The sequence below is a fragment of the Cupressus sempervirens genome, chromosome 5, assembly GCF_028749045.1.
Source record: "Cupressus sempervirens isolate cs-2001-9-10 chromosome 5, ASM2874904v1, whole genome shotgun sequence".
NCBI lineage: Eukaryota > Viridiplantae > Streptophyta > Pinopsida > Cupressales > Cupressaceae > Cupressus > Cupressus sempervirens.
This window is the reverse complement of record NC_143122.1, coordinates 514,095,327-514,122,563: the sequence shown is the minus strand read 5'-3', so window position 1 is coordinate 514,122,563 and position 27,237 is coordinate 514,095,327. Positions and strand designations below refer to the sequence as shown.

The 27,237-nt window shown below is 34.7% G+C and overlaps 1 protein-coding gene across 1 annotated transcript in view; it reads right to left on the bottom strand.

The window, feature by feature from the left end:
- Window positions 1-392: 392 nt before the first annotated feature.
- Window positions 393-27,237, bottom strand: part of LOC149556962 (glycosyltransferase BC10-like) — a 125,586-nt gene continuing 98,741 nt past the window's right edge. The window contains exons 8-10 of the mRNA XM_089831606.1: window positions 14,181-14,246; window positions 13,749-13,895; window positions 393-1,051 (exon numbers count right to left, since the gene is read on the bottom strand). Of these exons, the coding sequence (XP_089687732.1) occupies window positions 809-1,051; window positions 13,749-13,895; window positions 14,181-14,246 (456 nt within the window). The 3' untranslated portion in view covers window positions 393-808. The remainder of the gene's footprint in view (window positions 1,052-13,748; window positions 13,896-14,180; window positions 14,247-27,237) is intronic.

Below are 27,237 nucleotides of genomic sequence, written 5' to 3'. Positions count from 1 at the left end.
GAAAAGTCAGGACATGTTATATATACATTGCATAACAATACCTTAAGATCGTCTAATTTCAGAAACCTAAATATATCTTATTTATATTCCAATACTTGTTTATACATGTCTTAATTGATTTACTTCAGTTGATTAATAATACTCAATCTTATTAAATTGATTTATTAGTCTAAATAGATTTTGCATTTGGGTGTTGTTTATTTCATCTACAATAATTAATATTAATTAAGAACCAACCCCTCAACCAATTTTCCGAATTAACTAGAATAATTTCACAAAGAAGTAATGACCTATACTTCATCCATATTAATAAAGTTCACCAGTTGCAATGTGATTTGATTTATTACTCTGTCCAAGTTTAAAGCTACAAAAGAACCTTTGGAACGAAGATCTGAATCCAATCTCAAGCAACAAATATGAGGCTTGAGCAACCTTGATGGTTTTATTATTTTAACCTCAACGAAACAAGATTTCTGTTTTCATTTTTTTACAAGAAATTCAAAGTTTTCCTCAGCATTGCAACTCCATGACAACCAAATGACTCAGGAGATAGATGCTTGGTGCAAGTATAATATTCGACTCAGAAAACACTATAACCTTCTCTGTTGGTGCTACCTCAGTCAGATCCAAGAACAACAGTGCTATCTTCAAACAATGGATAAACAAACTCCTGTAGCAACTAATTTGACCGGCCGCCAAGAATAATCTAGAGAGAACTCCTGGACTAATTTGCAAAATTAAAAAAAGAAAAATGCACATTACAAGTACACATGAACACCTCACAATTTCCAAGTATATTGTTAATTTTCTAGGGGGCAATCCCAGATGGGCCACTTTTAGAAGTTGTGAGATTAGCATTTAACAAAGACAGCGGTCCCGACTGACGACCAGGTACTGTCATGAAATGGTCATCCAAGTGAACATGGTTTAATAGCTGGAATGCCGCACCCCGAGTGAATTTCCTTGCAAATAGAAAACATGGACGCAATGTTCCATTGCTGCTGCACCACTCTGTCCGATATTCAGTTGGATAATACACATGATCAGCACCCTGTCACCAAAACACATCTGACATAAGAACTGAGACAAATTCGCATGGTATAAAAATGAAATTGGAAATTCAAGGACCTAAAATGATCCACATCATCATTTTGGCAGCTTACGGAAAGTCCATCTAGCTTTTAGAGAATTGTATCAAATTTCAGTGACTTCATAGAATGCAAAACAGAGTGAATATTCTGACGGATGACGGAAATATCTCTGCTTGAATTCATAGATGAATGTGGTGCCATCAATGTAGCTAATTCTGAAATTTTGTAGTCTGGTTCTGTTTACATGAATATCTGCTAACACAGTTCACCAGTTTAAAGCGAAGTCAAAACTTCTTTAGGTTCAAAAACAACAAATTGCAGAAGAAATATTTTTAATTTTTACTTTTCTTCATATTCATCTTAAAAGTTGCAAACCCTTTTTCTATTCGAGTTCACCAACATATACACACCTACAACTCTCGATTCACGTTCCAATCCACCAACAATCAGGGAATCAAACCTCCTGGTGGAGCCTAAATTTTGGGTCTCCATTTTGGGTTTTGTCCCGAAAGACATTTTGTAAATCAGATAATGTGCCTGGTCTATTCTGAAATTTCTAAGTTATTTGAGCCACTCACTGATGAATAAAACAAGGCCAGCCCAATTCATAGCATTGGTTATAGAAATGAAGTAGACTTGGGAGAACCTGTCAATGATGAAAATATTCAATTTACAAAATCTTCTAGTAGTCAGCACCATTCATTTGCTGTTGCAGCTATACATAAAGAGAAAAGATGGATGTTCGCGTTAATTATTCTTTGGATTATTTATCAAATAAACTGATTCAAATACCCTATAGGTTGGGTACATACTGTACTTATTTAGTTATTTTTGGTACAGAATCAAGAGTATTAGAAATCAATGAAATTCTTGTTCAATCTGGAAATTTAAAATATACATTGGGTTTTGTGAGAAGCAAGCTACAGACATAGGATTGGCTTCATGCGTGCAAAGTTTTGAAATCAGTGACTACAAAACCACTTTTAGTTATTGAAGAAAACCTGACTAGTGTTGAAGACAGAGTAAAGGTAAAGATATTTCAGCGTCTTACAGCAGTGGTTCTACACGGGAAGTCTTTGAGGCTCTTCAAGCATCGATAAAAGAGCATTCAGGAGTGTTTAAAGAGCAAGGTTGCTACAGTAGTCCAAACATCTGCATTCGTTGTAGAGGCCATGCTAGGCATCAATTAACTTGAGAACACACACAATGCGAGTCTTGCACGATCTATCGATGATTGCTTTGCCATGAAATTTTCAAAACATTCCTCTTGTTTTCTGTGCATGTGAAAAGCTCAGATTCTTCACTTCAACTATCGCAGCCAACTGTAAAATCAAGCCATTATTACCAGATATTTGCTGGGAGGCCAGAATGCCGTCTGTTGTATGCCGCTCATATTTCATAGAGATTTTGTCTGAAGAAGCAGTAACGTGAAATATAAAGGACACAAAGCATGAATCAACGTTGTAGTTTTGCATAAGCCAAATTCCTTATATCATCAACGGCAGTGATCTAATTCAGGCAAAGATGTGACAAAGTTCCAGGCTATAATCGATTTTTGAGAAGACACCTAATATCGTGTGTGAGATAAGTCTGCCAACGTAGATATTCAAGAAACCAAGTGAAGTTGAAAATCGAATGGCCAAAATAGACAATAATGACAACGAAACATGAAGTTTTCGCAGAAGAGCAAACCATATCTACATGCGGGTTGAGGAGCAGAGCCACGATGGATTGACTACAGACGGCAATGAATTTACACACCAGCATAATACAAACAAGGATTATCGAACACAGTTCATCCTTGGAAATCACCGCAATTGGACTTCGAAACGATGACGTGTGCAATAGAAATCAATCTTCTCGAGCCCGCTAAAAATAATGTTAATTATTCACACCCATTAAAGCGACTATATCAGAAATATTGATGGCACCTTATACAAACATTAGAGCATAACGAATAATGTTTATGCAGTAGAAATACAAACCGATGATTGTCTTATTAGTGACTTAAATAAACGAAGTCTATAAGAAGGTGCGATCAAACTAATTAATGAAAAGGGAATAATCAAAGTGAAGAGATGCAAAACCTATAAGATGCGTTTTTGGCTAAAAGGCACACCGCTTAATTCGATTGAAATGATATAAATAAGGCTCAGATATTTGGAAAGCAAAACATAGTCGAAAAACAATCATCTTGAAGAGAAAGTACTTTATAGTAGTTGTTTTTGTGCTTGCACCGATAGGTGCTCTATAATAAAATTATTTTTTAAATATAATCTTATCTAAATAAATTATATTATTAATAATTTTTAATTTAAATAACATAATATTTACTAAAATATTTTAAATAGATTAATAAATATTATTTATTTAAATTCAATTTATCAAATATGAAACAAAAATCATTTTAAAATACCTCATAAAAAATACAAAGAAATAATATATAAAAATAGCAAAGTTTCTAACAAATATTCTATTAACTAAATAAATTATAGAAACTAAAAAACAATATTTAAAGAAAAAACTAAATTGATATAAAAAATAAATTAAAATAATTTAAAAACTAAAACTTAAATCAATTTTAACAATCAAAAATTAAATAAATAGATATCACAACATGAGCTAATGTTGTAATGTTGGAAATCAAAAGTAATTATTTTTTTAATAAATAGAAAAAGAAAAACAATAATTAAAGTGGAGATTTAAAATATAATCTTATGTGAAAAAATTAGATTATTAATAATTTTCATTTTAAATAACATATTTTTTACTAAAATCTTTTAAATAGATTAATAAACATTATTTATTTAAATTCAAATTATCAAATATGAAAAAAAAATTCCATCAAAAATCTATTATGAAAATTTGATAAAGAAATTTTTTTTAAAAATGAAAAAATAGCAACTTCTCTAACACATATTTTATTGACTAAATAAATTATAGAAACTAAAAAAAATATTTAAAAAAAAAATTAAACTAATATGAAAAAATAAACTAAAATCTAAATCAATTTTAAATAGAGATCACAACATGAGCTATAATGTGAGATCACAAGTAATTATTTTTTTAAATAAATAGAGAAAAAAAAATAATAGTTAAAAATGGAGATAACAACTAATGAATATCAAAACAGGAGTTAAAAGTGGAGTGAGATAAAAACTGGCCAGTAAATAATTAAAAGGACGGATTTACAATTTTTCGACCAAATTAACAACTTTTCCAACCAACTCACAACTTTTCCAATCAACTAACAACTTTTGCATCAAAATTTCAGTTTTTGGGAACAAATAGCCTATCAGCTAAATTATTTGTATGGAAGAATAAGGGGCTTTAATATGACTTTATAATGTAAATTCAAAAATAAATATCAGTTGTTTATTTTCAAAGGCATGGAGATTTAAACTTCAGTTGATTTGTCATTTATAATTATTTTTAAAAAAATTGTAAACAATTCATATCAAATAAGTGGACATCGTTATCTATGGCATTTTAAACTCAATCATCGCAGATGTGAAATATTTTATTGTTTCCAAATCTACGCCTAGTTTGTCTCCCCGACCTTGGGAGTTAAAGTGCAATCTCGACTAATTTAGAATTGTGTATACATATTTGATTAATTGCATCTTGATCATTAAATTGTTGACAGTATAAGTGCGTAGAACATTATAAAGTTGTACGTTATAATCTTTATTGTAGTTCACTTTGTTGCCGAAATAAGTTGAAGCACTAGCCTTTTATCATTGAAGTATTGGATCTATATTTGAAGTTAGAAAATCTATAATTGAATGAAGACATTATTGGAAGGTGAATTTATGGTGAAACTAGTGTCCATACCTTTTGATGCTTGTTGATTGCAAGCATCAATGTAAACTTAGTCTAGGTCTTATTGCAAGTGTTTAACTTCAATTGGAAATGTTCATTTGGATTGTGCCATCATTGGGTATCTGAATGAGTATTTGACAGTTTGAACATCATTCATGCATCCTTAGAAGCAAGCACCTTTTTTAGCATAGTCGATGTGGCAGTACAATGACTGGTTAAAGATTTGATCTCACAATAATTAATCTCTTGCATTGCTAAGATTAGATTACATTCTGGGTAGAGGTAATTAGAGAGATTACATCGCCAAATTATATGCATTTGCAAAGTTGATATCCATTGAATGAACAACGAAAGTCCCCAAGTGATTGATTACCAACATATCACATCATTACAACTGAGTGGAAGTCCACATCTAGAAGGAACCTTGGGGTTGTATGATTTGATTACACAATCCATATACATTGTTTAGCATATCTACTTCCTTCATCAAGAGAGAGCTGGAGATTTGGTGTTTATTTGGAATACTAAGTAGTGCATGTTGAAGTGGTCAAAAAACTCACATCAAAAAGTACCACTAAGACTTATTAATGCAACTTGTATGTAGGCAAACTTAGTACGTGGGCCTTCCTGTGAAAGGCTTGTTTCACGTGTCGTAAATTATCATTTAGATTAAGCGTTAAAACGAAGATTACAGAAAAATCTCTCCCTCTAAAATATAAGTTTGTCGGACTTTTGATATCTGTTAATTTGTGTTTTTTATCATGTCAGCTAGTCTCATGCTCAGTTAAGATGGTTAAATCTCATGATCTCAATTCTGTCTGTGCATGCATTATGGACAATAACCAAGGAATTTGTGAATATAAGGTGGTGACTACAATGTATCACATGATATGGGATTATATGGGATGTGGATGGCTACCCCGCATAAGTAAAACGTAGTAGTGAAATGAGCACCCCTACATATCAGACTATGGAAGCATACGATGGTGGTGACTCCACCTTTTAATTACCACTTTTATCTTGTTTTCTCTCTCAGAACATTGTTGTACAAGGATTAGCTACTTGTTTTCGCCAGAGCGCCTTGCTCCCAAAGGCTTGTTTACATGTTATTATTTAGATTTAGCATTAAAACGAAGATTACAGATCATTCTCTCCCTCTAAAATATAAGATATCTGTTAATTTGCATTGCATCAAGCCACCATTGTCTAATAATCAGTTAAGATGGTTAAATGTCATGATGGCAATTCTGTCTGTGCATACATTTATGGGCAATGACCAAGGAATCTGTGAATATACAGTGGCGACTACAGTGTATCACACGATATGGGATTATTATGGGATGGTGGTGACTACCCTGCATAAGGAAGGTTCTGTAAAGAAATGATGTAGTAGTAAAATGAGCACCCCTACATATCAGACTAGGGAAGCATACGACGGTGGTGACTCAGCCTTTTAATGACCATTTTTATCTTGTTTTCTCTCTCAGCATTCTTGTTCAAGGATTAGCTACTTGTCTTCACCAGATCGCCTTGCTCCCTAAGGCTTGTTTCACATGTTATTAATTATTATTTAGATTTAGCATTAAAACGAAGATTACAGATCATTCTCTCCTCTAAAATATAAGTTTTTAGGAATTCTGATATCTGTTAATTTGTATTGCATCGTGCCACCATATCTAATAATCAGTAAAGATGGTTAAATGCCATGATGGCAATTCTGTCTGTGCATGCATTTATGGGCAATGACCAAAGAATCTGTGAACATAAGTTGGTGACTACAATGTATCACACGATATGCGATTATTATAGGATAGTGATGACTACCTGCATAAGGAAGGTTCTGGATAGAAAAGATGTATTAGTAAAATGAGCACCCCTACATATGAAACTAGGGAAGCATACGATGGTGGTGACTCCGCCTTTTAATGACCACTTTTATCTTGTTTTCTCTCTCAGCATTGTTGTACAAGGATTAGGTACTTGTCTTCGCCAAGTTGCTCCCAAAGGCTTGTTTCACATGTTATAAATCACTATTTAGATTTAGCATTAAAACAAAGATTACAGATCATTCTCTCCCTCTAAAATATAAGTTTTTAGGAATTCTGATATCTGTTAATGTGATTGCACCATGCCACCATAGTCTAATAATCAGTTAAGATGGTTAAATATCATGACGGCAATTCTGTCTGTGCATACATTTATGGGCAATGACCAAGGAATCTGTGAATATAAGGTGGTGATTACAATGTATCACGCTATATGGGATTATTATGGGATGGTGATGATTACCCTGCATAAGAAAGGTGTAAAGTTTTATGTTATGTTGTGATCTTGATTGGTGTAAATTTCAATTTTATTGGTCTTGAATTAAGGATGTTAAGACACTGTTATTGATTTCTGGATTGCTATTGATGATTAGATTTCTTGAACTGAATATATTCTAGATTTTATGTATTATGATCTGCAGGTGAGAAAGTATGATTACCACTGTGATTGATCTACCTCTCACAGCAGATCATAATCATTATATATATATGAAATGGTGCAGAGAAAAGACGTGATGAAGAATCACGTATCAAACTATATACATCCCTACGATCCTGGGACAAGTCAAGACAGTTTAACCTAATTAATAGTATTGGTTAATAACTTAATATGATTGGTGGCCACGATGTATAATCTGTGGTTTTAATAAACTTATAATGTGCCATCTACAGTATATAGAATACTGGTCAACATGCGTCATGTTGAAATCGGCAGATTATAAAGACGTGTGCCATCGGTCGTATAAATGAATATAAACTGATTACATTATTTAGACTGATTTCAATATATATATAATTACTTTAATCAGTTATATAAAATTTATTTGAAAATAATCATAAAAATTATAGATTCAATTTCACATAAGCTAACATTCTTAACACTCCCTCTTTAGCAAGGGAAATTGAGTTAAGTTTAATTTACATAATAAAATATAATCACCATTACGTTTTTAAACTAAGGGAGAGAAAAAAAAAGAAAATATAATGGATTTTCATGGTGTCCGGCTATTGCCCAAAAAGACCCATGAAGGTTATCAATGTGTCCGGCAAAATCCAGCCCAAAAGATAACAACAAATTCAACCATTGTTTGAAAATAGATCAACTAAAATAAATTCGTGACTTTATTATAGGATCAGAACACATGAAAGGTCGTCACCTTTCTCAAGAAAAGTCATCACTTTTCACAATATAAGCTTGCAAGCAAAAATAAGAGAATAATTTGTATTCATGAATAATAAATTCATTTACAATAATATCATACCAAGTTTTTCTCGGAAGTACACAATTTTCAACTTCGTAAGAGGTTTGGTGTAAATATCAACATTCTATTCATTTGTATTAATATAACTTAATTTAATGATATCTCTGTCGACCATGTCTCTTATGTAGTGATAGGGAGTCTCAATGTGCTTTGATCGATTGTGGAAAATTGGATTTTCTGATAGCTTGATACAACTTTGATTATCATAGTTAGTTTTAGAGGTTTTCCAAATAGCCCAAATAGAAGTTTTCTTAAGCAAACTGCTTCACGTGCTCCCATGGAAGCGGTTACATACTCGGCTTCGGTAGAACTTAAGGCAACAACTGGTTGTTTTCTGCTGAACCAAGATACCATCGCTGACCCAAGGCTGAAGCAACAACCTGTAGTGCTCTTGCGGTTAGAGGAACATCCGGCCCAATCTGAATCAGTATATCCTTCTAAATTTATCTCAACCTTTTCATATTTTAGTCCAAAACAAATAGATCCTCGTAAATATCTTAATATATGTTTTTCAGCCATAAGATGGATCTTCTTGGGTTTGCACATGAAATGACTAAGGACATTTGTAGCATAGCATATGTCGGGTCTAGAAATCACACGATACATAAGAGATCCAATTATTTGTCTAAAAAGAGTAGGATCAATGTCCTCAAATTTTGATGCTTCTTCTTTTAGCTTGTGTAAGTTTGTTTCCATCAGAGTAGATAAGGGCTTACTATCCATCATTCCAAATCGGGTCAGAATATCTTGAGTGTACTTTCCTTGATGTAAGAAAATGTAGTCTTCTTTTTTATTAACTTCTAATCCCAAGAAGTAGTGTAGTAACCCTAAATCTTTCATTTCAAATTCAACTATTAGATCTTGCTTACATTTTTCAATTAATTTATCATCACCTATTCTCAACAAGTCATCAACATAGAGAAAAAGTTTTACCATTCCATCACTTGTGGTTTTGAAGTATATGTTAGAATCAGCTTCATTTTTTGAGTATCCGAGTTTGGAAAGGTAGTTATCTATCCTTTTATACCAAGCTCGAGGAGCCTATTTGAGACCATAGAGTGCTTTCTTGAGTTTACATACAAATTTTTATCTTTTATGATGAACCCTTCAGGTTGTTCTATGTAGACTTCTTCACTAATGACCCCATTTAGGAAAGCAGTTTTTACATCCATTTGATGAATCTTCCATCCTTTTGATGCTGCAATTGCAATAATTGTTCTTACAGAAGTGTAACGAGCTACTGGTGCAAAGGTTTCTTCATAGTCAATTCCATCTTTCTAGGAGAATCCTCGGGCAACAAATCTAGCTTTGTGTTTTTTAATACTTCCGTCAACAACATATTTGATTTTGTATAACCATTTTGAAGATACAACTGTTTTGTCTTTGGGCCTAGGTACAATATCCCAAACATTGTTCTGGATTATGGAATTGTATTCTTCTACCATGGCATCTTTCCACTCTTGTGACTTTAGGGCTTCTTCAGTTGTAGATGGTTCGATTTTGTTTATCTCAATTATGAGAGCAGTATAACAAGATTGATTTGGAGTTCTCTTGTTTTCTTTTGAGATCTCATCTAGTTCCACATTGTTTTCTTCAAGCATCTTCCTTGCCTATAATGGTCTTTTCTTCCCATTTGTTATATCTAGTTCGCTCTCTTCAGGGGTGTGCTCACTCTGATTTTCAATTTGTCTAATTTCCTCATCATCTGAGATTGGTTCATCTTCTATGCAGGTTGAAAGTTTTAAGGCAGAATCCTCTTCAAAAATTACATCTCTACTTATTCCAACCGATCTTTGTCCAGGAATGTAAATTCTATAACCCTTGGAATTTTCACAATATCCTATAAATATGCCTCTCTTCCCAAAAGGCTCAAGTTTAGTCCTCTTTTCTTTGGGTATGTGAATGTGTACTGGACATCCGAATATTCTAAGATGACTTAGGTCTGGTTTGATCCCTGAGAAGACTTCTTCAGGTGTGGTATTCTTTAGAAATGAATGTGGACATCTGTTTTGAATGTATACTACAATCTTAGAAGCTTCTGCCCAAAATGATGCATGCATATTTTGATCATGTAACATAGCTCTTGCAGCTTCAATGATGGTTCTGTTTTTCCTTTCTGCGACTCCATTTTGTTGAGGATTATAAGGTACTATATACTCCCTCTTAATCCCAACAGAATTACAAAAACTTTTGAAGATGTCAAATGTATATTATTCTCCATTGTCTGATCTTAATGTTTTAATCCTTTTACTTGTTTAATTCTCTACTAATGCTCTGAAGGTTTTGAATTTTGATAGAACTTCATTTGATTCTTTGACTTTCAAGAAATAGATCCAGGTCTTCCTAGAAAAGTCATCAATGAAGGATATGCAATAAAGGAAACCTCCTCAAGAAGGCATGGGCATGGGTTCACAAAAGTCTGAATGAACTAGTTCCAAAACTGATTTTGACTTATGTTCACTAGAGGGGAAAGGTTTTTTTATGATTTTCCCTAGAGCACACCCTTTGCAAGTTCCTCTGTGATATGAGTCCAGTTTAGGAGTACCAAAAGTTATCTTATCTAAATTAGGAAGTGAACTAAACCCAACGTGCCCAAGTCATCTATGCCATAATTCATTAACATTGGATGTTTCAAGACTAAGAGCTTGAGTTTAAATATTGCTTAATCTATATAATGTTCCAAATCTGGACCCTATGATAATAGCATTTTTCAGATTTGAGTTATTATGCCAATATAGTACTTTGTCTTTGTTGAAGGTGACATGATATCCATCATCTGTTAGACTTGAGATAGAAATTAGGTTCCTTTTTATGCCTAGTACAAATAAGACATCTTTAAGATTAAGTGTAGTTCCATCCTTTAATTTTATAGAACATGTCCCAATTCCTTTTACAGGATAGGTAGAATTGTCTCCAATTGTAACTCCTTTAGTGATATGAGTTCCAAATGTATCAAACATATCTCTGAATCCAGATATGTGACAGGATGCACCACTGTCTACAATCCAAGCTTCTTTATTTGAATTTACTTCACTTGAAAGTGCAGAATAGTATAGTTGATTTTCATCTTCCTTTGTTTCAGCAAGGGAGGTTAGAATTTTTTCTCTTTCTAGACAGTTTCTGAATGTATGTCCTATTTTCTCACACTTAACATGAGAATGATCTTTCTTAAACTTCTTTTTATTATTATTATTGAATTTCTTTTTATTGAATTTCCTCTTTCTTTTGTTTGACACAGTGTGAAGAGCCTGATTTTCTCCCTCTTGATTTGAAGTGATCCCTCTGGAGATTAGCCTTGATTCTTCTGCTATGCATTCATTTTTCAATTGATCAAAAGTAGGAATAGAGGGTCTGCTTACAACTTGTATGAAAGTATCCCAAGACATTGGAAACCCTCTCAGAGCTATTAATGAGAGTTCTTGATCATCAATTTTGTTTCCAATAGAAGATAATTGTTTCTTTGTTTCAGAGATTTTCTCGAAGTAAGAGTGAATAGAATCTCCTTTTTCCATTTTAGTATTCAGTAATTGGGATTTTAAGGTGATTAGTCTACTTGAGTTATTTATCTCAATTGTATTTTTTATAGTCTTGAATACTTCATATGCACTTTTGATCTCTGATATAGAAGGAAGGATGTGATCTTTAATTGAATCAACAATGATTTTCCTTGCCTTGTTATTTCGTCTTTTCCAAGTAAGTTTTTCAGTTTCATCTTGAGGTATTGGAATATCTTTTTCAATGTATTCTTCAAGTTCCAATTCTTCCAGTTCCAGTTCTTCCAGAATTGTAATGATACGGGTTTTCCAAGAGAAGAAATTTGATGCACCTTCAAGTCTGTCTTCTACTCTGACATTATTTGCCATTATTTCTTCTTTTAAAAAATTAAGATTTCTCTACCAATTTGGCTCTGATACCATCTAAAGTTTTATGTTATGTTGTGATCTTGATTGGTGTAAATCTCAATTTTATTAGTCTTGAATTGAGGATGTTAAGATATTGTTATTGATTTCTGGATTGCTATTGATGATTAGATTTCTTGAACTGAATATATTCTAGATTTTATGTATTATGATCCGCAGGTGAGAAAGTATGATTACCACTGTGATTGATCTACCTCTCACTGCAGATCATAATCATTATATATATATATATATGTGTGTGTGTGTGTGTGTGTGTGTGTGTGTGAAACGGTGCAGAGAAAAGACATGATGAAGAATCATGTATCAAACTATATACATCCCTACGATCCTGGGACAAGTCACGACGGTTTAACCTAATTAATAGTATTGGTTAATAACTTAATATGATTGGTGGCCACGATGTATAATCTGTGGTTTTAATAAACTTATAATGTGCCATCGACAGTATATAGAATACTGGTCAACATGCGTCATATTGAAATCAGCAGATTATAAAGATGTGTGCCATCGGTCGTATAAATGAATATAAACTGATTACATTATTTAGACTGATTTCAATATATGTATATATATAATAATAGTAATTATGATATATATATATAAATAATTACTGTAATCAGTTATATAAAATTTATTTGGAAATAATCATAAAAATTATAGATTCAATTTCACATAAGCTAACATTCTTAACAAAAGGTTCTGTATAGAAATGATGTAGTAAAACAAGCACCCTTACATATTGGACTAGGGAAGCATACCATGGTGGTTACTCTGCCTCTAAAATACCACTTCTATCTAGTTTTCTCTCTCGCCATAGTTATATAAGCATTAACTACTTGTCTTCACCAAAGCTATTATTAGCTGTTATCAATCACCTGTTTGTTTCTGAATCATCCTTAGGTTGTGGATAGTGTTTTTGATTGGTTTGTCTCTCAATAATTGCATGTTGATTGCATCTAGGATGTTATATGCATGGGAGTCATATGATGCCTAGGTAATAGAAGTCACTACAGTTACACTTTCGAGGGTAAGGCTGAAACTACTGAATGCTAAGAAGCTCAACCCTTGATCAAGAGGCCTTGAATACACTCATACACCCCATAAGGAATGAATGGGATGTGAAAGTATAAAATGAGCTACTCCATTTGGACTGCAAATGATCATTGAATACTGCAACACCCTGAAAGAAATATTGCTACTATCTTCCCAGACAACTCCATTAGAAAGTTTGATCACATTTCTCCACTCTTCTAGGCTGTCAGCTGGATAGGCCGTTCAACAGAAGACTTTGCAAACATATTTATCTAAGTCTCTACTAAAATTTGTATGATATATATTGCATTGAGTTTAATTAACCTTCATATATCCTTTGTTTACCTTGTGTCTCTCTCTCAAAGGTATGGGATAGACAAAAATAAATAAATTTAGCATTCCATAATGTTCCATATCACATAATGTTTTCTAAAGCATTGCTTATTTTACTGCAAATTCACAGAAATAAATTTAACCGATAATAAGAGATGAATCTTGTAGCTATCATTCTTCAACAACAAATTTCAAATGGGCAAAATTAATAATACAAAAAAAAAATTAAAACTTCTATTGTACCTTGATCTTCTCCATAAATTTGCCATCAACATCTGAATGTTTAAATGTGACAGGGTGCCATCCTTGCATGTCAAGTTTGCTTTTAGACTGATTCCAAAAAGTGTAAGTCAGGGTCCGGCACTCGAGTTCATCTTCAAGACCTTTCATCTAGATATGATAAATGAAGCAAATGAGTTAAAGTGGTGTTGGAAGTAAGCAATCAACAACAGTTGGAAGTTTTTGAAAATAATCTCTTGAATATCTTTTGATTCCCTTATATCGTAAATTTAACCAAAAAACACAAGCATTCCAGGTTACAATTGTAAAATTTACTTTCAATAAAAACAGAGTGACAGCACTGCTTTTAGTGGCAATAAAACACGTTTTCAATCCAAGATAAGAAAGATAATCACGTGCATAGGAAAATGATCATAAAAGAGGATTAATACTCACAGCTAGCAATGTTTGTACATAATGCTCATCAGGTATACAGTTGTGCTCTTTTTGAAGAACAGCAGGCTGGCAATAGAAAGAAATTAAGAAGGGCTAGATTAGTGATCTAAACATAGTTCCAATGTAAAATGTCAGAGGAGAAACATCATCTAGATATTACGTTGTATATGAAAAAAAACAGTAAAGTAGTTCATTCAGAATCTAAAATCTAATTGTAGATGCACAAAAGATGTATATCTCAAACACATTTACTAACACAGATATTTATCTCATTAAAACATTGCAAGTGGGTACTAGTGTATATAGGCATTGGAACACCAGGAGGACCAGCGTTGGATACTTCAGCGAGGAGGTAGATACCTTGCTATTTGTCAAGACTCGAGACTGATAGAAGACATTCACATGTGAGAAAATAAATACTTTGAATACATGGCATATCCTTACTACCACTTGTTTTGCAGGATAAACAAAAATTAATCTTCCAAAATAAAGTAAAATAAATAATATACAAGATAGGATGGGAGACTAAATTCAAGAGAAGTAGATGGACACAATCATTTTATTTCATTAGGTATACCAGCATGTAATAGAAATTTCTATTGATCAATCATAGTAGATAACTAATAGTGATCCATAAACAAGGCGGCTATTCCACTATCTTGTCAAAATAAATCTCTAGCATCTCAATCAATGCTTGACTGATCTACTCGTTCTTGAAAAAATATTTTATAAAGAGAATTCCTAAGAGTCCTTGAAATGAATTGAAGGACTTTGCATTAAAAACGATCTTTATAGAGTTCTTAAAATGAAATTGTTATGTGCAAAACAGCATTAAGAAGGGTTGCAACACTAATAAGATAGCACCCATTGTTACATCCCAATTTTTGCCCTAATTTCTCTTTAGTTAAAAGATAGCCGTTGTGATCATGTGAAATGAATATAGTTTATAGCCGTTGTGTTCAGGTGAAATGAATATAGTTTATAGCCGTTGTGTTCATGTGAAATGAATATAGTTTATAGCCGTTGTGTTCATGTGAAATGAATATAGTTTATACCCGTTGTGTTCATATGAAATGAATATAGTTTATAGCCATTGTGTTCATGTGAAAAGATTATAATTTCTCTTTAACCATTGTTTAATCAATTATTATGTATGATGAAATTCCTAACCGTATTATTTAAGCAAATTATGAATTATGAAATTGATGTTTTTGGCGAGAATGATTGTTTTGAAGGTTGCAGGATAAAGACTCGAGAAGGAGGGGAAGCATTACGAAATGAGGTCATCCGGAAATGGGACGATCATGTGACCTAGTTATCAGGAATATCAGGTTTGATCAAAAAGACGCCATGGCAAGGTTGTTAAAGCTTGACAATAAAAGTTCAAAGTGGAAAGTTACATGAGCTAAAAAAATAATAATACAAGATTATTAAATTAAATAATAAAATTCTTACCTTTAAAAAAGATAAGTAATATCATTTAATATTATATCATTATTTTGATTAGAATCACAATTAAATATTTGCAAAGTGGCACTATTATAAAAGGATCTATAATACAATAATGTCACTTTGAATATACTTAACTATAATCTAACCAAAATAATAATATAACATTAAATTATATTAATAAAACTTTTCACCCATTGTTCCAACGTTTTATATTTCCAATCAATGGGAATTCCAATCGTATTTCAATCTTGTAACGGAAGGAGATGAAAAGTCGATTCATATCTTTTAAATTCTGCCTTTGTCGTTTTCAAATGACAGTAACCAATGTCTTCTACCTGCTAATACTCTCGCCATGGTCTGAGAAATTGTCTATCAATGATCTGAAATTGGTGATGAGGAAAAGCCTCCTTCTTTCTCTGCCATGGGTTATCCATTTTAGACTGTTCTTTTGATACCCGAATTTCTTGCCAAACATTCACGCCTGCAATCCCGATTTGTCTAACCACGAAACCTTTCATCACAGCATACATGAAGACGATCTTGCACATTCTGAGAGCCGGGAGTTAGTTGCATTGAAGACTCACAAGAAAATCGTTCAGCAGACTGTGGACAAGTAAGAGTGTGTTAAAACGTACTTCATTCCCTTACTCACGTTTTGTTTCTTCATCTTCTATGACTTCTTTCTTTCTGAGTCGGGTTGTAACAGTGAGAAAGAGTTAAGTGAAAAGATTCTTCTGATATGTTAAGATTTCTGATCTCATTCTTTTGTTATACACCATTTCCAATCCACAATACTTGAATATAGAACTGCATCATTATCAACCTGTGTCACAAATCCGTAGAATGGTGTCATAAACTGCTCTGTTTCATCTAACCAAAATCATTAATGAAGATCAACTCTGAAAAAAAAACCAAGGAAAATCTGAGAAAGCAGAACCATAATCTTATGAATAAGATATAAAAGGTTCAAGCACTGATTAATCACCAATCTGTAGATCTGTTAATGGTGAGATGTGTAGATGAACTTGACACATGAAAAACAAGAAGGATATCAATAATTATTTAATTCAAAATAATCTGATTAGCTCATGTAAATCCACTTTGATTGTCAAGCTGAGCGGTGGAGATCGGGTTACAAAAACCCACCTCTGAAATCCCTGGCTAGGGCGATGGAAGGGCATTCATGCCACAACAAAATGATCACGTTGTTGTCCTAATACTTCAGCTATTCAATCAAATAGCTGTTGGGACCTCAACCCACCTGAGTACTCCAATGATTGGATCGACGAACATCCCAAGCCTAACCTCAAGGTAGGGAGGGCCGTTCTATTAAATTAGAACTTGTGGGGATAAGTAAAAAGGTCCGCGGTTGGGAGGTTAAGCCCATGTTAATGCTTCTCCCCTCAACAAAGTCAGAGCTTGGTCAATTAATTGGAAGAGTCTCTCAAGAAAATCAATACGTATCTTTGTTTATTTAAGTTTTCTTTATATAATCTGAAAGATACTTTCTTGTAAATTAGAAGTAACATAAAATGATTCTTTTAAGTATATTAGCTGAGGTTTTCTTGCAATAATTTAGACTAGAGTTAAAATTCAGTATTCTCAACTATTAGAACAAATTTTGATATTCAGTAATCAAAATAGATTCAGAATTTTCGATTAGCTTTTATCTCATCTAATAATTAGAATATTAAATTCAGCTAATTGTAGTTGTAGAGTATCCTGATGTTACACCCATTTTCCACAGGAACATGCACCAGACCCTCAAGCCCCCATCCTCATCCATAGTGGCAGTTTGGATGCAACTAGTATGTGACATCCCTTGGCCATTCACAATAATTGTTGAACTACCTAAACATTTTGAAACACAGTGTAATATAAGGAATATTAGGAAACATCTAGGAGACTTTTGGTCATCCCCAAGGCACCTGGAGGCATCCTTCCACCATTTTGGCAAACTAGCATCCCAACATCAAAGTTAACTTTCATATCTTTTAAAAGAATGATCAACTCACAATTAAAATAACGATTTTAAAATGAGCATGGGGATCTCACAAGCCCTCCCACACACCTTATTCAACCACAAATCACTAAATTGAAAATATTATATTTCCCACTAATATTTTCATTCCACTTTACAAGTTCTTTTACATTGTTACTTCTGTAGGAGGATAACTACAACTATTTTAAAGCCTTGCTGCCATGTTCAGGCTGAGGAGGTGCTACCATTTAATCATTCAGACTGATCTTAAGGAGATTTAGTTGGACTTCTGATCATTTTACAAGTTCTTTTACATTGTTACTTCTGTAGGAGGATAACTACAACTATTTTAAAGCCTTGCTGCCATGTTCAGGCTGAGGAGGTGCTACCATTTAATCATTCAGACTGATCTTAAGGAGATTTAGTTGGACTTCTGATCATTCACTGCTTCAGCCATTAAAGTATTTCTAGTTTGACTGTTTTCTTGAATATTCATTTACATTTTTGTTTTTATTCATGACAATGAGACCATTATTTTTCAGTTTGTCATCACACAAAAACTTTAAAAGTTCCCCAATTCAATTACCTACAAACCTATGAAACATTTTGACATAAGAATGAGGGATAGAAACATTGATGACAATGTCAATGATATAGGTATTAGAATATTGTAATGTTTTTTTACTAGTCATCTTAGTCTTTAGTTTATTAGGTAGTTTCTATTTTCGTCTTTAGTTCATGAGTGTTTCATATTAAAACTTTGTCTTTGTAAATCTATATAAGGAGCTTCCATCTCGTCTGTTTAATAGGCAGTCAAAAAGTAAACAAATTGGAAGTTAAAGGGAGTGTTACAATTTGCCACAAACACAAGTTCTATTGAAACTCCATGAGATCATTTTGCCTTTCCTTCATCCTCACTTCAGAAATTTGCAAAAGGTCCTTTCAATTTGGAAAAAATAGTTGTTACAATTTGCCACAAATTAAGCAAACAAAATTAGTAAAAATTCAAGGGGAAATAAGCATTGGTTGTGTAATGTTTGAGAATTCATTATCATAGGATCTATAGTAGGGTTGCACACTATTTATTGGGTGCAAAATGGACATGGAGTTAGAGTTTGTGATGATATAATTCTAGAACAACTGGTTGAAATGTCGTAGATGGTTGGAGAGACCCAAGAAAAACTACTAAAACTATTAATAAACCTCCATCCAAACCATTGCAATCTATTCATGGGTATTCCAAAATTACAAAACTCGTTGAGGGTTTCCCAAGCTCGACAATACCCAAGCCAAGTACACCAAAACCTAGGCTCAAGGACTTGTGACCTAGATACTCAGTGAGATTTGTTACACTCGCCAAGTTTGTTAAACTCAGGAAATCACAATGGGTAGACCCTGCCAAGTCTGTGACAATCAATAACATTTTTCAAGGGTTTAGAGGGCTTTTCAACAGCAATAAAATTATGAAAAATGGCATGCACTGTTATTGTTTTTAGAGTCTCAAAGGATATAATTTGGGCTTGGTGACAAGGGCTTTACCCATTTACCCATTACGGGTGCTACCTCCAATCCCAACTCTAGCTTTCAAAAACAAAAAACAAAATCTTTGTGAGCCATGCTACATGGAAGAGCAGCATATATTTATAATTTCAATTTTTTCCACGTGAATTCCCAATAATTAAATTACATTTACACTTAAGTTTCCTCAGTCAAACCTACGCTAAGCAATGCTCTTAAGGCTGCAACAATATTCGCATGCTTGTCTAAGATACAAGCACATGACCCCACATGGAGCTAGTAATGTTGGGCTAAGGGAGACAAGCTCCTTTCTACCAATTTTTAACGATTCCATATTATGATGTTTATTTTTGATACCATGTATATCATTATCCACCACTTTCAAACACCCAAAAATTCAAAAGACTTTCTTTTAGATAAAATCATCTTTCATACTCATGATCAATGTATACTTGTATATGTAATCAAAGTGGATACTATTTGACCAATTTATTGTCGTCAGTAAATATTGTGTAGCTGACAGGATGTATGTCGTCAGTAAATATTGTGTAGCCGACGGGTTGATGCCGTCGGTAAGTGTTATGTAGCCAATGGGCCCCTTCAGGAAGGTTCTTGTTATGTAGCTGATGGCCCTTCGGAAAGGTCCTTGGGAAAGTATATATACACCCTCTGGGATCATTGTAATCATCATCATAAGCATTATGTAATCCCTTTGGCATATGCGAATAATAAAAGGAGGACTGCTGTGTTACATATTCTTGTCTATTGTCTATATGCATTAAACTGTTTACCCCATACGGTAAACATTTATTGTGTCCTTAAAGTTACTTTCCTGAAAAGTGCATTTTAAGTTTTAAATCTTTTGAAAACCTCTATATTTTATGGTTTTTGAATTTTTTTCAATTTGCAAAGCATTGGTTGAGGCTAAACACCTAGTTTGAGTTTGGGTCAAAAATCAACTTGTCGAGTCTAAGTTGAGTTTAACTCTTGTAACATTGCTTCCAATATATCAATTAGAGAGGATTATAATTGAGGGAATAGATAGCCCATTTGTAATATAGATGAGAAAAATATAGTAATAAACGTGCTAAATTTGCAAAAAAATGAGCAAGCCAAAGATTCAAAGCCCAAGTATTTCAATGCTCTTGTCATCCCATTTCATTTGACAATGTCTCCTTATAACAAAGTCATGCTAAGAGATGCAATGGCAATTGAAACCTCTTATATTCCCTCTTGAAAACAAAAATTGTGTATGTAATATCTCCCCTTGATAGCCATCCTTAAAGGAAATTTATTAAATGTTTTTTTTTTTGGCTCTTTTCACATTCAATAAATTAATATGTTTGCATATATGTGTTACCTCAAAAATCAATGTTGAAGGGTTAACGTGCTCATATATGGACCTAAAAAAGATGACCATCAAATAAGCCATGGGCCCTCTGGAAGTCAAAAAGACTTGGGCATTTTTTAAGCTGGGTATTAAGAAATTTGGAAACAACTGTTACAGGGGTAGGAGGAAAAATCAATTTTGAATAGCAAGTTGCAGACTAAGAGTCTTGTATTGGCCCAACTGCTGTGGAGGGGCAGAGTCTCGTCAGTTCCATCTATCTTTGGCAATGGAGACAATGCCCAGAATGCAATGAATGGCACGATAGGTGGAGAAGTGGACAAATACTGGAGAATTTTTTTAGCGGATATCACAGAGAAGCATCGATACTGTTGAAGGACACTGAGTGGTCTTCTTCATAGAGCTATTTTCAGAGTTTTATGCTCTGAGTAGCAGAGAATAACCGACAGAGGCATTGGCTTGAACCAGGTAAGGGAAAGACAGGTATGATATCCTGACAAAGTTTACAGAAGGGAGTAGAATCAATGGAATACCAGTGGAAGCCCCGACTATAACCATTGTATTAACCTACTATGTATCAGCTATTCACAGTTTAAGTGTATGCTCGGGAAGGAATGCATCACGGGATGAGAGTTAGAGCTGGGAAACAACAACGCATAATAGTGGTATTGAATGATTTCTGGCACATACGGAATTTTCAACGCGAGCACCGGTTGCATGCAGTAATTGTGAAGATAAACAAAGTGCTTGAAATAAGCGTAGCAAGTGATTGAGCATGCATTGATGTGGAGTTCCTTTTGGCTGGTAGGAAAGCGTTTAGGTTGCATGCATTTAAGGAATCACAGAGTTGATGTTTGGCTTACAGAGCGTGAGATTACCAGGCACTGGGTTGAAAGAACTGGCTTACAGTTGAGGTCGTAGAAGGTGAGCAGGATGGCATCAACTGTACAGGCAACGGAGCATAACTCAAAATCAAACCCAAACCAATGTGTATGATGGCAACGCCTCAATGAGGATTGAATATTTCGACTGCTGTTCAGACAAGCACCAGAAAATGGTAGAGCACCAGTTATATGTTGTCCAGGGGTCCTGGCACATAAGGTACCTTTCCGCTATTTCATGCAGAACTAGTTTTTTATCATAACATTGTAATAAGTTGAACTCGGGCTCGATACAGGCCACTGGAGAGATTCTTCACTTAAGTTAACGCTTTAAATTCTATGAAATGGCAATAAGTGTCTGGAAATTTGTTTCCAAACTTTAGCAGCATATAACATTAAATTTCCTCAAAGATCTCTGGAAATCTTGTTTGATTGTTTAGTTCTGTAATAGAAGGCAGCTCATTATAGTGTATCATCCTCCTTCACAAACAATACTCAAAAGAAAACATATCTATGGAGATGAGATAAAACATAAATTAAGAGGGATTGTCCCATTGTCCTGGGTGGGTGGATTGATATTCAATATTGGCCACCCATTTATAATATCGTTACATGTCTCATCCATTCATACTTTTTTAAAGCTATTGATTATTGCAAGAAACATAAAGATCTTGACTATGAATTTGGCTTCTTGAAGGAGAGACTATAAGAAGCAGGATATTCTAATGTTGTGCAAGTAGTGACAAGTTTAGCTTTATTGAAAGTTGTTATTGATGTCAAAGGCAGTTTAAAACTTGATTGTTTGATATATTAAACAATAGAGATGAAGTCTCCTTAAATAGATAAAGTGCAAGACGATGCTTCTAAATGAAATAGTCATTAACTGAAGAGGAAAATGCAAACTAGCTAATAAAACTAAACTCACTAAAGATGACCATTAGAAACATTACATTATTATCTTAGTACCCTCCCTTGATGTTCATCATACTAACTGCCCTATAGAGGACAATCTGCAAGTCTTTTGATCACAGATGCATAGAAGGCTTCCCCCTTCTCATCAGAACACTCTGCAACATGAGCGAGACCCTCCCTAAATCTACAGATTTTCTGAAGATGACCAAGCTAACCACAAACCATCCAACCCAATGTTGGGAAACAAAGGTATATCTATTTCATCAATAAGAAAAATCACAAAATGGAGTCATTAGGTATGGTAGAAAGGAGCATGTATCCCTTAACCAAACATTACTAGCTCTATGTGGGGTCATGTGCTTGTATCTTAGACAAGCATGCAAATGTTGTTGCAGCCTATAGAGCATTTGCTTGCAGTAGGGTTTGACAAAGGAAACTAGAAGTGTAAGTGTAATTTAATAATTAGAAACTCAATTGGGAAAATTTGAAAGAATTTAAAATTGTTGCTCTTCCATCTAGCATGACTTTATATTTTGTTTTTTTGTTTTTTAAAACTAGAGTAAGGATTGGAGATAGCACCCCTAGTGGATCAATGGGAAAAGCCCTTGCCACCAAGCCCACAATTAATGTTAGCATGAACATTGATGGAATTCCTTTGGGAGAGTATCCTAAGCATTGCCGAAGCATGTGGGAGATTGTTAGCATGATTGACATCTTGCATTCATGATTGTGTTTGTCATTGATGTCAACATAGCAATAATTCTGTGAAGACTGGCAGAGTAGCAGATAAAGATTGTGGTCGTATGGACAATGTTTTGATTATATGGAGACGCGCGGTTAAGGACAGGTTCAACACTGTGTCTTGATAGCGAGGTCAAGTGCACATAATCTAAGTCGAAGATATACAGAAGTTATATTTTATTTATGGAGAGCAGTGCTGAGACAGAATGCCTAGAAAGTAGTTTTTGATGATCCTATTATATCTTCTAACAAAGATATAATTTGGAGATGCACAGATATATAGTGATAAAGGACAGCCTAATGATGACGCCAGTGAGTGCGCAAGTCTTGGAGTTGCACGTGTGAGAAGTTGTATAGACTATGAGCCAACTGTACTATATGGTTGTGAAATAATTAATTATCTTACTATGGTCCTATTATAATTAATTGGGAAAGCCTCAAGGCCGACTCAACGAATTGTTTTGAGGACTTGGTATAAAGGAAAATATTTTCTTTGTTAAATGCGAGCAGAGTATTTGGTAAATGCGACTAAGCAATCCAAGAGATTATTGGATGCCAAGTTTGTGATCTGGTATTGAGATCAGAAGAAGCAGAGGTCCGGTTGATAGGAAAGAGAAAGAGGAAGGAGCGGTACAATACAATTCTATTATTCTACAAGGAAAAATAAAAAGATCATTTGGACAGTGGGTTCATTGGTCTTGCCCTTGAAGCTGTTTGGACAATGGGTCCATCTGCCTTCCTGATGCAACGAGAATCCAAGGGTACCCCTATAGGAGGTAATCTAGATCCCTGCAAATAACCACACAGCGGAAACACAACAACAATGCAAGATCTAATACCAAATCACAACTCTTTATTCACAGATATAACTGTTTACATGTAATATGCCCGACTGTAAGGTCTTCTGGGTTAGGGACAAATGCAATAGTAATTACAAAACAGTTCTACAAGATCCAACTCACAATCCAAATCTCAGCTAGTCCAAATCCACACTCTAGTAGAAACCTCCAAGAAGATCTTTACTTGTGCTCGCAAGCCCACCACGTAATCTCCTAGTTTCAAGTTGTAACTACTAGCTCTTCAAAGTTCGCATCCTCCAAGACTCCAAGATAAATGATAATGACTAAAGACTCCACAAGAACCCCTACTTATACCCAACTAAGCCACAAGTCGGCCCAGTTCATTACAAATTAAATTAAAACCCTTACACTAAATATATGTTGAGCCACAAGTTGGTTACAACACAAATTAAATACCCAAAGTCGGCTCATAGACAACCAAGACCAGAGCGAGCATCAAAGAAACCACGCCGAGCATCAGCCAAACCACAAGCATTGCCGAACTCCTAGTGCATGTTGAGCTCCCAGTGCATGTCAAGCACAGTATCTATCGAGCAACCAACACGTGCCAAGCACGCAAAAGATGTCGAGCTCCAACAACGACCCTTCAACAACTAAGCACCTCGGCCACAACTAAACCCTTCAACGGCTGAGCACCACTGTTTGGTCACTGAGTCCACAACTCTTGGTCAAAATACCTCCAACATGCAGGATTGCTAAAAGCCCTAGGATGCTCCTGCACCAGACACCCCAGGTTCAAAAAGATGTTCTCAATAGCTGGAAGAACATCTTCTGGGATTCAACACATAAATCCCAAACTGGTTCTTCACATACATATCCTCCAAGTCTTCAACTTGTACACTCTTTCCCTTGTTCTTCTTCTGCTTATTCACATCCATCCTAGGTGTGCTACAAGTCTTCTTTCCATGCTGATCTCCAACCTTCTCAGAATTGGCCAACTCAACTCAGCTAAGCTCCCAATACTCAGGTTCCTCCTACCAAGCTCGTCATTCTGCAAAGGAATCTGGGAATGCTTCCTGCCACTTTTCACCATTGTAAACACATTCTTGACACAATCATGCACAACCCTACAATCATATTGCCAAGGTCTACCAAGTAACACATGACAATTGTTCATGTCAACAATATCACACAACACTTGATCCTTTGTAATATCCCTTAACCGGATATTTGTCGATTTCTCTTTTAACAATATAATCAGAAATAAAACATGGTAGATGTATTTCGACACAATAGAATCCAGTAGAAAACCACAATAGAAATTTGACTAGCTTCTTCTTGAATATAACATTCAAACTCAGATATAGGCAAATGGTATACAATACTATAATAAAACCAAAAGATTCTCCATAAGAATATAACCCATTATTTCATAATAGCATTCAAGATGTCGAGCATATAACCATGAGTTACAAAATAGTAAGATAAAACAAGCAAACTCTTATAACTCCTTACAATACATTATTGCATTATACAACAACAATACAATAACTAGCACTACGAATCCGATCCTTAATACAGCTTAACAATTAGATTGGAATACTAGAATAAAAACTTGTAAGTGCACGTGAAACACCTGAACTGATGTCTCCCCAAACAATGGATTTGCGTGCACTATCTGCCAACACGAGGGGCTACATCCTCCAACTAGCTAAAAGCTGAAGCTTTCTGAAAACTCTCACAAGAGAGAACTGAACTGAATCATAAATCAACCATGTCCAACAATGAGCCTCTTTCCCCTTTTAATACACAAACTAAGACTCTTTGAATCCACTCTGGCTTCCGTCCTATTCCTTTGTGACTCTTCAACTTCCCTCTGATTATTCGTCTTATTTCTCCTTGACCTTTTGCCCTCTTTATAACATTAAATTGACCTTTTAATATTTTGAGTCTATGTCTTAGAGTCAATTTTAACATTATACTAAATAGGGCTTCAATATTTCTAATGTCCCAAAAAGGGGACATTACAAATCTTCCCTCCTTAAAATTGCTTGTCCTCAAGCAATCAGTACCAAGATCCTATACGAGTCTGCAGGTAGCCCTGTAGCTCAAACTGGAAACAATTCCGGCCACACCGCGGAGCAAGTTGTCACTCAGCAATCTATCTCTCAACTGGATCCCTAAATCCCATGCAACTCTGAAATACTTTGCACCTGAACCATCTCCTCAGCAACAAGGTTATCAATACTACCACCATCCACAATCACCTTGCAGACTTTACCACCAGACTTACAAGTCTTGAACAAACTAATCCTTTGACAAGAATCTAGTGTAAACTAACCAACTAGCACTCGTCGAGCTAGTAAACTTTCTCCTTGCTCAAGTTGATTGTCTTGGACTTCAACCTCATTCACAACAACAGTTATCCTACTACGAGGACATTCAACAGATCTATGCCCTTCTCCACCACATCTGAAACAATTACCTCTAAACTCACCTCTACCTATCCTCTTTTGATCAACAGGTTTTGGTTCACCTTCTGCACTCGGTTTAGCTTTTGCCGAGCTATCCTGCTTCTCCTTCCCTCTAGCATTACTTTGACTTTTCCTCTTCAACTTATCATCTAGCTTTAGGGCATACTGGTAAGCATCCTCAACTGAAGAAATATTCAGCATACCAAGCTCATCCTGAATATTGAATCTCAAACCATTAATGTACCAAACTACCTTCTCCTTTGACAATTCTCTATGCCCAGGCCGAATAGTCAACTTGTAGAACTCCTCAGTATAATCTTTCACAATCATATCCTTTTGTTTCAGATTCTACAACCTTTTAAACAACTCAAGTTCATAATTAGAAGGAATGAACTTCGCCTTCAGTTTAGTGACCATCAACCTCCATCGAGTGATCTTAATTTCACCTTCCTCTTCTCTGTCTCTTTGTAGTTCTTTCCACCAAAGAGCAGCATGTTCTTTCAGCTTAGTTTGTGCCAGTGTAATGAGACTTGGCGAGTCTGACTCTGCAAGTCCAAGCTAGAGTCGCCATTTCCAAGGCAATTTGCCTCTAGACTCGGACTCAGTCGAGTCCTGGCAGAGTCCACTCGGACTCGCCAAGTCCCGAGCCCAGGCCTATCACCAACGGCCAACACATGAAAAGTGAAAAAAATTAAAAAATCATTATTTTAAGTTGCCTTTTTTGGTTGTTATAACATCTAATTGACCTAAAAAGGTCATTCCACCATTTGCTTATGCTCACAAGAGAGAGGAAAGAGTTAGAGAAGAATATTGGGGTTTTGAGAGAGAAATCAGCAAACCGGTTGGCTCTCCCATATCGATTGTTAATGGTTTGTGCAGCTTTGTAGCTTGCACTTAAGCATTGAGAGGAGCCTAAGGGCGCATTTGGAAGAAGTTTCTACAAATTTGCA